The sequence below is a fragment of the Priapulus caudatus genome, unplaced genomic scaffold (genome assembly GCF_000485595.1).
Source record: "Priapulus caudatus unplaced genomic scaffold, Priapulus_caudatus-5.0.1 Scaffold16, whole genome shotgun sequence".
Taxonomy (NCBI): Eukaryota; Metazoa; Priapulida; class Priapulimorpha; order Priapulimorphida; family Priapulidae; genus Priapulus; species Priapulus caudatus.
Genome location: NW_014577077.1, coordinates 729,305 through 741,584, shown reverse-complemented (window position 1 = coordinate 741,584; position 12,280 = coordinate 729,305). Strand labels below are relative to the sequence as shown.

The 12,280-nt window shown below is 46.0% G+C and overlaps 2 protein-coding genes across 2 annotated transcripts in view; one reads left to right on the top strand and one right to left on the bottom strand.

Moving 5' to 3' along the window:
* Nucleotides 1-477: 477 nt before the first annotated feature.
* Nucleotides 478-5,887, top strand: LOC106810070 (E3 ubiquitin-protein ligase TRIM71-like). Its single transcript, XM_014813337.1, has 2 exons — nucleotides 478-2,535; nucleotides 4,409-5,887. Exons 1-2 carry the CDS (start codon nucleotides 880-882, stop codon nucleotides 5,120-5,122), a joined length of 2,370 nt encoding a protein of 789 aa, XP_014668823.1. The 5' UTR covers nucleotides 478-879; the 3' UTR covers nucleotides 5,123-5,887.
* Nucleotides 5,888-8,111: 2,224 nt separating this feature from the next.
* LOC106810177 (centromere protein O-like) overlaps nucleotides 8,112-12,280 on the bottom strand; it is a 32,031-nt gene continuing 27,862 nt past the window's right edge. The window contains exon 8 of the mRNA XM_014813462.1: nucleotides 8,112-8,272. Within this exon, the coding sequence (XP_014668948.1) occupies nucleotides 8,175-8,272 (98 nt within the window). The 3' untranslated portion in view covers nucleotides 8,112-8,174. The remainder of the gene's footprint in view (nucleotides 8,273-12,280) is intronic.

The window sequence follows — 12,280 nt, the reverse complement described above, 5'->3', positions numbered from 1 at the left end:
ACCTAGGCCTACCAAACTTGGTATACTTACACATCTTGGGGAGAAGGTGTGTCGCATACCAAAAACCAGGTCACTACGACCTTTATTTGACCTTTACCTTGACCTTGATCATATTTCCCTACTGCTCTATAACTCGGCCCCTAATTGACCTAGCGCGACCAAACTTCGTATACTTACACATTTTGGGGAGAACACGGGGGATACATGTAGTTGGCGACAACTGCCCTTTCTAGTTTATTTTGGTATATGAATGTTACCTAAATAGCCGAAAAAAATAGGGTAGGTAAGTAGGGAAAACATTTTATTTTATTGAAATATTTTATTTACGAACCATGTCTGAAAGATGTGCGTTGTGCCTTTTGAAGCAGGAACTGTCCAATTCATTTTTTTATTTTTTTATTTTTATTATATTTTTGATTTTAAAGAAAATTGACAATAAAATGTTTAGGGTCGCTGGGAATAAATAGTGTCGGTCGGGAAATTGTAACCACACCTATATTTTGTTTTGGCCTAATGTAATAACAATGGCTGCATACAGTAAAACCACCCATATAGAACAGACACCTGTCTGTAAATGACATATTTGGGAGTTTCTTTTGTGTGACATCTATATATAGAAGTTTGACTATAGTATGTTAGACTACACTGTATGAACCCATAAAATATGCTATACTCCTGCTCTGCATAAATTTAAGTTACATGACCCAAGTAAAAATCTCAAGTGACCTTTTTGTTCAAATAGGTTTCCAAGTCAAGGAAGCGTGGTGGGAGTCAGCCAGGTTGCTGTGACTTAATTGTATGCTCTTTATGAGGCCAATGTTGTTCATTTATTGGCAAAATGGTGCCTCATGTTGAGATCACACCTGTGTGTGCCTAAAAATGGCAGCAGCATTTCCATCAGATGCAATGCCTACAGATGAAGGTATATGTTCAATTTGCATCCAGCCGCTCAGGGATCCAGAGAAACTAACTTGCAACCATGCGTTTTGTAGACAGTGCCTTGAAAGAGTGCAGCTTACGAGTAACTCAGGTAGCCGAAGTCACAGTGATTGCCCGATGTGCAACTGCGAATTCTCGATCGGCGGCTCAGGAATCGATGCGCTTCCGTCCGGCTTCCTCAACCTGCTGCATGGCGTCGACGCGCATGACGAGGAGGAGCTGCAGAACGGCTTGGAGAAGTGCCAGCTCAACCTCGCCGGCGTGCACAACGGCAGCAGCCACCGGCCTTGCGACGCCTGCGCGGACGGCCGCGGCGCCGACTACCTCTGCAAGGACTGCGTCAAGTACATGTGCGGCGGCTGCGTGTGCGCGCACGTGCGCACGTGCACGAGCAAGGAGCACTACATCGTCTCGCTCGCCGACGACGACGGCGGCGGCAGCAGCGGCGGTCGACCGACCGATCTCCTCCCCTCGCGGGGCTTCGCAGTGGAGTCGTCAGGGTCGTCTTCGTCGTCGCGGCGACGCGCACGCACGTGCGCGGCACACGACGGCGAGGTCCTGCGGCTGTACTGCGAGACGTGCGCGGCGGCAATCTGCGGCGACTGCACGGTGAGCACGCACGGCGGCCACAGCTTCGTCTACCTACAGGACGCCGTCGCCGAGGCGAGCGCTGCCGCCGCGCGCCTTGTTGCGGACGCCGCTGGCGGGGCACGCGCGATCGAGGACGGCGCGCGCGGCGCAGCGATGATGGCCGACCGCGTGGAGGCGCGCGCGCAGGCCGCCGCCGCCGAGGTGCGCGCCATCGTGCGGCGGCACGTCGCCGCTCTCGTCGAACGCGAGCGCGACCTGCTGTGCCGCATCGAGCGCGTGCGGCAGGTGAAGGGTCGCTCGCTGCGCGCACAGCTTGGCAGCCTGCGCGCACAGCTCGCGCACGTCGCGCGCGCCTCGGACGACGCGCGGCGCGCGCTCGCCGACGGCGACGAAGTTGACGTGCTGGCGGCGCGGGACGCGATTGCGGCCGCCGTTAAGCGCGTGAAGGCGCTCGCCGCGCACCTGCAGCCACACGAGGACGACGCGATCGCGTTCACGCCGCCCGATGCCGCGCTCTACAACGCCGTCAGCTCGCTCGGCACGGTGAGCAGCGGCGCCTACGCCCCAAACGCGCTCGCGAGCGGCGAGGGCCTGCGCTCGGCGCTGCGCGGCAAGGTCGCGACGTTTGTCGTGCACGCGAAGGATCACTACGGGGACGCGCGCGCGATGGGCGGCGACCCGATCAACGTGCTGTGCGAGGCGCCGGATGCAAGCGTCTACAGCGGCGACGTGTGCGACCAGCACAATGGCTCCTACGTGATCACCTACTGCCCGCCGATGGAGGGCGCGCACCGCGTGCACGTCACCATCCGCGGCAACCACATCCACGGCAGCCCGTTTGCGGTGAGCGTGCGCAGTGGCCGCACGTACGCGTCGGTCGGTCAGGACGCGTTCCAGTTTGGCGAGGAGGGTGACCAGGACGGACAGCTGTGTCGGCCGTGGGGCATCTGCACGGACAAGTATGGGCACGTCGTTGTGGCAGATCGCAGCAACAACCGCATTCAGGTGAGTGAGATCATGCGATATCATCGAGTATAGCCTAATGGCATCGAACAATGACTGAGTCGCGAAGTTACGCTGGTTAGTGCAGTGGATGTGTGCACCAAAAAGCTGACCCAGGTCTGTATTTCACAGATGTCGACACCAAGACATTATGGCAGCGATTCTTGAACTCTTTGTTAGCTCATCTCACGAAGTCAGATGCAGCTTGTAGAATCGCATGAGCGTCCGTCCGTCCATGTGTTCGTGTGTCTGTCAACAGTTGGGCACAAATCTTAACCGATCGACGTACGGTCACGATATTCGGGACGTCGGGGAGGGGGGTCGTGAAAAGGACTCGGGATGACCAATTTGGGGGTCAAAGGTCAAGATGTGTCAACGGAAGGGGAATATTTCCCCCTCAACTTAAGCTATAGGAGGAAATACGGAATTGCTGCACAAATCTGAACGGCTCGACCTATGCTATTAATATTCGGTGTATAGTGCAATGGGCAGGAAACCTATCACAAGTGCGAAATTGGAGGTCACAGGTCAAAGGGCAGTGGGGGAGAGGTCAGATATCAGACATTTTCTGAGGACATGGTTTAATGGACAGAGTGAAAAACTTTTTTGTTTCAGCGGTTACCTACCATTTTTATCACTTTATTGAAAGGACCATGAAATGTGCTTTCCACTGCTGTGCGAAGAGTAAGTGTCTGATAACCTTTTGACCCTCAAGAGGAGGGTTAAACATGGATTTGTTGACTGTTAACAAAGGACTGAACTGTGTTTGATGGTACCAGGAGCTAATAATGACAAAGGAGTAAGACAGCGATTTGGTACCGATTTCACTACATTTTTATCGTACGAGTTTGATGTGAATAAAAATACAAATGTATACAAACATGAGCATATTTTGTTCATAGTAGTATATATATATATAGTCAATGGCCGCCGCGTGTGTGCTGTACGTGCGGGCTTGTTCTTGCTGCCAGTGGCTGCAGAGCTCGATGGTTGACTCTTGACTGTCAGTCGAAATGTGTTGATCCTCCCTGACATTGAAGAAATCTGTACGTTATACGTGCGTCTGCCCGCCATCTTCGTCGAAAAGTTTGGACGCCGCGCGGCGATATCGGAATGTACATTTCAATTGATGACGTAACTGATACAGTAGCGCGCCGCGTGGGTGTTATTTGTTTATAAACAATTTAGTCTGACTGACTCTCCCTCTCTCTCCTCTCGCCCGCTCTCTCGCTCTCTCTCTTTCTTTTTCTCGCTCTCGCCCCCCTCTCTCTCTTCCTCTCTCTCGCTCTCTCTGCAATAAAAAAAATGTTTGCTGAAATAATGTGTACGCAACTGCGTATCTGCATATCTGCGCCTAACAGAGGTGTCACTAGACTCACTACGCACGACTGAAATGTTTCGTTTATAACCGTACGTAGCAACGGACCTCAGATGAGCCCAGTCGCTCTCCGGCTCTTCTTTGGTTAGTTCTTATGGTTATACTAGTTAAATGTTTTGATCTAGCAATATCGCTTGAATAATCAATATTTCCAGTCTGCTGATATTGCTTTGTATTAAAGGAAGCTTCCGTATGTGTTAGCGTGATTACGAAATTATATGTTCATTAGATTCGGTGAAATCACCGGGTAGTGGTTTAAAACTTGGTTAAAGCTGTCCAATGACAAGTAATGAGTGTGGGACCGTAGCTGACTTACAAGTTACATATATGGGCTTGCATTGCCAGTTCAATATTTATTCAGGGCATTGCATAATTAACAGTGACAGTAGTACGATGGTAGCTACGGTACGATAGTACAACTGGATAACTGCTTTCATTTCTGCCTAACTCACCTGTCTACGACATACGCTAAACTGCTTCTGCTCTTACACATTACAGGTTTTTCACCCCGATGGGAAATTCTTGCATAAATTTGGCTCGCCGGGCACTCACAGCGGTCAGTTTGACCGACCGGCCGGCGTCGCGTGCAACCTCAACAATCACATCGTCGTCGCCGACAAGGACAACCATCGCGTTCAGCTGTTCACGCTCACGGGCATGTTTATCGCCAAGTTCGGCGAGCGCGGCAGCAAGAACGGCCAGTTCAACTACCCGTGGGATGTCGCCGTGAACACCAACGGTCAGATCCTCGTCTCAGACACGCGCAACCACCGCATCCAGCTGTTCTCGGCCGACGGCGCGTTCATCAACAAGTACGGTTTTGAGGGTGCCCTTTGGAAGCACTTTGACTCGCCGCGCGGTGTCACGTTCAACCGCGACGGCCACGTGATCGTCACCGACTTCAACAACCACCGGCTGCTCGTCATCCAGCCCGACTTCCAGTCAGCACGCTTCCTCGGCCAGGAGGGCAGTGCCAACGGGCAGTTCATGCGGCCGCAGGGCGTCGCCGTCGACCAGGAGGGCAACATGATCGTCGCCGATTCGCGAAACCACCGCATACAGATTTTCCAGCCGAGCGGAAACTTCCTATGCAAGTTCGGCAACAACGGCACAGCCCTCGGCCAGATGGACCGGCCGTCCGGTGTCTGCGTCACGCCTGACGGTCGCATCGTCGTCGTCGACTTTGGAAACAGTCGCATTCAGGTATTGTGAGCAAACGATTGCCGTTTGGAGGCTCTCAGGGCTCCTGGAGGTGCGCGATGTCCGTGATGTCAAATATGGTGATAATTTTTGTCAGTAAAGCATCGGTACGCACACTTTCGTTCCTCACGGGCAACCACCTGCCTTGCTACATCTCACTCATTCATCGTAATACTGGTAATGTCAATTTAAAATAGCTGCAATAGTTGCGCAAGCATTTCAAGCATGTCCAAGTATACGGAAATATTGCACCGTGATCACTGTGTGGATTGCAGCTGCCCAGAATTTTGGCAATAAATGTTAACTGTACATCAAGTTCCTAAAGTACCTTACAGTCTGCTACAATTGTGTCTGCATATCTGCCTAGCTGTTGATTGCAATGGTTTTGTATCGAGGTATGCTATGCAGCGTCCACGTGTTTAACACAAAGGCAGTCACATGATGGTGATTTCTCTCACCACCCCTTCCTCAGCAGCAGTGCAATAAACTGAACAGTAGTGTTGTAAACATCCAGGTAGCATGCACAAGTCTGCTTGGGTAAGTAGTGTGCACCTGTGCAAGATGGTGGGGTTTCATTAATTAGTTGGGACACACTCGCCTTCTGTCTGCACTCAGGTATAGTTGAAACTGGAGGGTTGAAAATGCTATCAATTTCAACAGTATCTGCTCTGCATTCGCAATTTAAACTAACCTTCAAAACGCAAACGGGTTACAGTTTATATATGTATATGTGTATATATATATATCAAGAGCTTATAATAGAGAAGAGTATGACACCATTTTAACAGCTTTTTGCATAGCTTTCAACTTGTAAATATTCTATCAATATGTGAATAAATATATTCAAACTTTACCTTGTTTTCGTCTATGATTATCCCTTAATCATATGACACCATGAATTTACCTGAAAATCGTATGTGTTCTTCAAAAAAGTTCTTTTAATACGACACGGTTTCACACATTTTTCCCAAATGTTTGCATGTATTCGGCGCAAGTTTATTATCGGATTAGTGTTTTATTGTCTATGACGGAACGCTGGGGGCTGTTGGGGATATTAGGCATCGAATTGTATTCAGCGTGTAGCGTTTCCGGCGTGCTAGAAATATATGTGTGCTCACGGCGAGCTAGCAGCTGATTTTAGCTGTGTTGCCATCGTGTTCCAGATGATAAGGAAGTGAAACAAGTGCTGTTACTGTGCTTACCTAATATCCCCAACAGCCCCCAGCATCCCGTAGTTACAACCTGGTGCTGCCGCCGCATATCAACATGCGCCGAATACATGTCAACATTTGGGAAAACTGTGTGAAACCATGTTGTATCCAAATAACTTTTTTGAAGAACACATACGATTTTCAGGTAAATTGGTGGTGTCACATAATTAAGGGAGAATCATAGACAAAAACAAGGTAAAGTTTGAATATAACAAACATTGTAATATTTACAAGTTGAAAACTATGGAAAACGCTGTTAAAACGGTGTCATACTCTTCTCTATTATGAGCTCTTGATATATATATCAGAAGTAGATAATAGGGAAGGAGTGTGACTTCAATAAACAAGGGAAATTCATCATTTACTAGCTTTAGAATACCTACGATTTACTACGCGCAACTCAACCAACTTGTGCTCAAATCGTACACAGTACATTCGCCTAGCATCGTGCGAAATCGTTTTCCTCGTATACACCCGCAATCCGGAGATACAGACTAAAACGTACGACACGATTTCCCATTATGTTGCCAGCAAACTGAATGTATAAACCACCTAAATTGAAACAAAAGGCAGTTACTAGCGAGCCACACCGCATCGCCGAGGGAGCAAGTGCGCAAGAGCTGCCTTTTGTTTCAATTTAGGCGGTTTATACATTCAGTTTGCTGGCAACATAATGAAAAATCGTGTCGTACGTTTTAGTCTGTATCTCCGGATTGCGGGTGTATACGAGGAAATGATTTCGCACGATGCTAGGCGAATGTACAGTGTGTACGATTTGAGCTCAAGTTGGTGAGTTGCACGTAGTAAATCGTAGGTATTCTAAGGCTAGTAAATGACGAATTTTCCTTGTTTATTAAAGTCACACTCCTTCCCTATTATCTACTTACAGAAACGGCAATTATTGTTGATATGACTGTTGATATTTTAACAGTTGTGATACACATGATATGAACAAAATAGTGTGTGGTCGTTCTCAATAGTGTGAATAAACCATTTCTGAATCATGACTATGGTTGTTTGCTTTCTGAAAGAAATTTGACCAAAAAATTGAAATCAAAATCGACATAAATTCATTTTTCTGGAAATGAATCTTTTTGTAGTAGTTTGTTTTGTTAATATATCTGTTTGTTATTCTATTGCGGTCATTTTGATACCTCATTTGTTTAATTTGATCGAAAAATAACGATTTTATGATTTTTGGTAAATTTCACTATGGCGGCCATCTTGATGACGTCATAACCGGAAGTTCGTCCCAACTTACGCAATGTTAACATTTATTTTCGTGATCAGGGCGTCATGGGGCTTCAGAAAAATATTGGTTCGGAGGTTTGTGGGGGGGGTGCACGGTGGACCCTTCTAGCTCCCGGACTATTACAGATCAGGGGTAAACTGTCCGCCAACAGCGCTATATAGCTATAGCGAATGGCACTGAATGTCACTGAGTGTGGTCACAGCCAGAGTTTGTTTTTGCGCCCTCAGTGGTTCTTTTACGTCCCCGTTGGCCTTTCGTATTACTGGAGACGGGACCGCCATTTTACGTGGTCATCCGAGCCACGGGAGATTCACAGTCTCCAATGTTGAGAGCCAGGTTTTTACACCTTGAGAAAAATTCACTGCCCCGGCCGGGGATTGAACTCAGCCTTCAGTGGACAGTATACGTGGCCTAATCACTAAGCCACGAAAGCATCTCTTCAAATATTATATGTATAATTGGCATAATTGTATTAAAATAAATTACTACATGCCCCTATCTATACGAACATTGATAGTAAAAATGACCAACAGTTAACGTTGTTCTAAATATATATTCTTGCTGTCATTCAATTATATGATGAACAGTTTTTGCATATTCTCTACATATGTGTTAACATGGAATCAACTGCTCTCGGAAGAATCATTTTCTTGAAGTACTCGCAGTCATCTGTGCTGACCTTTAAGGAGTGTTCTCTACCTGCAAGTTAATTATATAAGTAATTACATAAGTATATACGTGCATATTACGGAATAATATTTAAACAAGTGCCGCAGAGCGACAGCGCTCATCTCACGTCCACTGCGGTGACTTTGTGGTGGAGTGGTGGGATTCTAGTAAACCCTGTTAGTCCCAAATGTGTTCACATACGCACCGAAACAGTGGAAGGCATAGGGATGGTATCAGGAACCTTTTCGAAGGAATGTTCGTTGTACGTGGTGTGGATAGTGTTGATGGTGCTTGGTGTAACAACAATGTGTGCTAGTAAAGTAAGTGAAAGGGCACAAGATACCAGATGCTGCACTTTTGAGAGAGTAGTGTGTGAGAAGTCATTTATCAGTGTTGTTGTTGCGATGAGCATCGCACAGTGCTTCTGAAACTACATTGGCACTTTAATGGCTCCTCCGCATGTGCCGAATGTCGTTGTATTGCATGCATCCTGCATCTGTTCCATGCTGTGCTGCCACTAGGTGGCAGCAATGTGTGTAACGGGTGTCATAACACAGGCGATATTCTACCTCCTTTCAATGCCATACTGACTCATGGTGGTAACACTGTGCGTGTCAAACATTATCATGCATTAAAACCTGCTACCTCTGTTCCATGCTGTGCTGTCACTTAGTGACAATGCAGGTGGGCATCCTAGACGTTGTTATAATTCCTACTTTGTGTTACCTTTGTTTGATACTGTACTGCTACCTGGTGGCAACACTCTATACCAAATGTTATTATAATACGTGCAAACTGTGTTTTAGACTGTGCTGCCACCTGGTGAGAATGCTGTGCATGCCAAACATTGATATGTATACAATGTGCTACCTCTGTTCTACACTGTGCTGCCACCTGGTGGCAAAACTGCGTCCATGTGGAGAGGTGACAGATGACTGCTGGATCTACTGTCTCATTTTGTCTCCAACTGCCTAAGTCTGGCTCTACTGTGCCGACACCTGAAGGTGTGAATGCGTAACAGCTTACGTCATTTGTTGCTCGGTTTCTGTGTGCACCGTTTTTTGCAAGTGTGTAGGTCGTCTAACTTAATTGTAACCTGTTGCTGTGCATTGTGTCAGTAGCGTGTGCGTGCTTGCGCGCTCGTTCATCACACTTGTTAAACAGTTGTTGTGATATGACTCCGAGCACAGTTCAGGTTGAAGCCACATAAACATTGCGGGTATTTCTGTGTGTCAAATGCACTCCAATTCTCTGTTGTTTTATTACCTATATGTTACCTATGTCTATATACATGTATACATAATTAATTATATACACACATATATAAAATTATATATTTGAGGTTTACTGTGTGCAATCGGATCGCTAAAATAACGGGTTTCCTTACTTATAACTGTTATTATATATCACTGTAATGTGATTTTGTGCATTATTGTCGGCCAGTCGTATGTTATAGCATATATTGGGAGTTTTGAGCAATTTATCACTTTAATATTGTGGTAATTTCGTTAGTAGTTTGTCACTATATAGCAAACGACTTCATCTATATTCCTGTTACTGCATAATGGGTGTGCCAGTAAGTGTAGCTGGTCCTGCTGTTGGTTTCCTAGAAGCTGTCACATAAAAAAATTGTTACTGGAATTGTTCCCTTGGCTTGTGTAATCGTATTTAAATACAGAACTAGAAGAGATCATCTGTATACGTGTGATGATTAGCCTGTAGAGACCATCAATATAGAGTTCAGTTATCTACTTTTTAGCTGTGTTCATGCTAAATGAGTTATTACGAAAGTTAAACAAATATATCTATACTGCTTGTGATGGCTCATGATTACTAAGTGCATGCAGATTTCAATATTATATGATGATACAATAATTAAGGTTACTTGTTCATTTTGTGCTAGTTAAAACGTACTACATGCACGTACGTATATTTACATATCTATATATACATTATTTTTAGTTATCGATAGCGGGTAGGAAAGTCATTTTGAATTTCTCAAATAATTCGCTCCTTGGGTTAAATTTTTTACAATCGCATGCACAATATGTGAAGGTGTTTACCACTTTCAGTGTGTCTGGTGACAGGATAGCAGTCAGCGTCCCACAAGGTAGATCGTTTGCCTATGGACTCACTGACAGAAAACTTGATTGTGTAGGGCGGGCACGGTTCGCCATTGCTTTTACATTGTCTGGCATTGGTCTTTTCGCATGCTACGTGATGTAAAAACATACATGCAGTGCTGCCGGTGTAGCTTATTGCGCGTAGTGCTATTTGATTGCTGCACAAATGTGAGGTACTACGAACAAATTCTCCGGTGCAGTTTGCCCACGTTCGTATTTTTGTAGACGCGTACACGGGACTGGATTGCAGTGCGTTCTTTGAACACTGGTGTCTCTACCCGTTTTAGACGGGCTGCTTGTCATGACACCAGCAAGGGGATCAGTTTTAGAAATCAAGCAGAATTTTTGTGTAGTTGTAGCGTGGAGGATGGAGAAATTTCGTCGGTGTGCGGCACTGCGGGTTATTTATTAGGGTTGTGTCAAAGGCACAGCAAGTGTTACAGTTACTAAGGTACCTCAGGTGATTTGCATTGAGTATTTTTTTGTATTCCATTGAAATGCTACCTCAATCGTCGTGAGCATGTACTACACGGACTACCTCTAGATTAAACTAAATTGTCACTGTGACCGTTTTTGTAATAATCTGCATGTTAGCTCTTAGTATTAGCATCAAGTGTGTGAGCTGGCTCTTTTTCGAGATTCATTGTAAGGTTCTCTAGTCGGTTTCCACTGAAATTCCGTTCATGGGGCTAGCCAATTGATTCAAAATTCTGGTGTTGAAGTTATCTCAGCAACCCAAATATTGGTCGTCGAGCTAGTCAATGAAGGAAAATTGTGGTCGTAAGGGTTACCTGCCAGGATTTGGGGCGTGGTGCTACTCAGCAACCCAAATACTGGTCGTGTGACTAGAGCTCGCAACCCATCTTCTGGTTGTGAGACTAGCTCAATGACCTAAATTCTGGCCGTGTGGCTAAGCCAAAAATCCAGAATCTTGTCATATTGGTAGTTCAATGACGCGAATTCCGATTGTGAGAATAGCATTTTGACTGAAATTTTGGTCGCAGCGCTAGTTTGTATACCCATGGCTTCAGCCACTGTGAGTCAACAAAGGAACTTGTGAAAGTCATTTGGAAGCCCCTTGGGAGCCAGTTGTGTGTCACAACCCAGGTATTAAGAAGCTGAATACTCGTGATTTCCAGTACGCTGCCATCAGTGTAAAACGTTACATGTTAAGATGTGTGCTGCTAGTGCACGCCCTCGGAGCGCTGCAGTTTCTTACTGGTTTACACGGTTGGCAGAGTAGAGGGCTCCAGCACAAATATGCCACTACTTTTAGTTTGTGATAAGGAAATGGCTGGCGGCTTGGCACTTGGGACTGAAGCACTTTGTTGCAAGTGTGTTGCATTATTACCGTGTAGCTAGTACTGTGGAATTGTGGTGGTGATGGAATCAGTAGAATCCACGAGTGCATTCACAGAATTACTGGAATTCGTGATTGATTACACAGAATTTGTGAAATTTGTGAATATTTTTATGGAGTTGCTGAAGTTTGTGAATGCGTTCCTGGAATTACTGGAACTCATGACTGATGAGTAATTTCACGGAGGTTCTGTTATCCGTGAGTAATATCATGATTTTACTAGAAGCGGTCACATGTAGGGGTGCTGATTGGTATACGAGTTATTTATGTGTGCCTAGGCATCACACAGTCGTGTCCATATCAGTATCGTAAATTCGGATTTTTATAATTTTTGCGAGTAAATCCATCATTACGTTTCTGGAGGGCACGGCGTAGCTCTCTGTAGTCAGTCGGTATGTTGTCAGCACACCTATTGATGTGTGTTTTGCGTCTCTCTATAAACAAGTTGGCAATAACTTACGTTAGCTCGCCTCTGTGATTGTTGATGTCTGAAATGGGCACCTGTTCTCTGATAGGCTGGGCGAGTCTGTGCCCCCCCCCCTTTCTTCTGCCTCC

Excerpts from the sequence above, each read along its gene's own strand:
- LOC106810070 (XM_014813337.1), top strand. The coding sequence starts at position 880 with ATGGCAGCAGCATTTCCATCAGATGCAATGCCTACAGATGAAGGTATA. Across the intron at positions 2,536-4,408 it reads GCAGCAACAACCGCATTCAG|GTTTTTCACCCCGATGGGAA; the intron begins GTGAGTGAGATC and ends TACACATTACAG.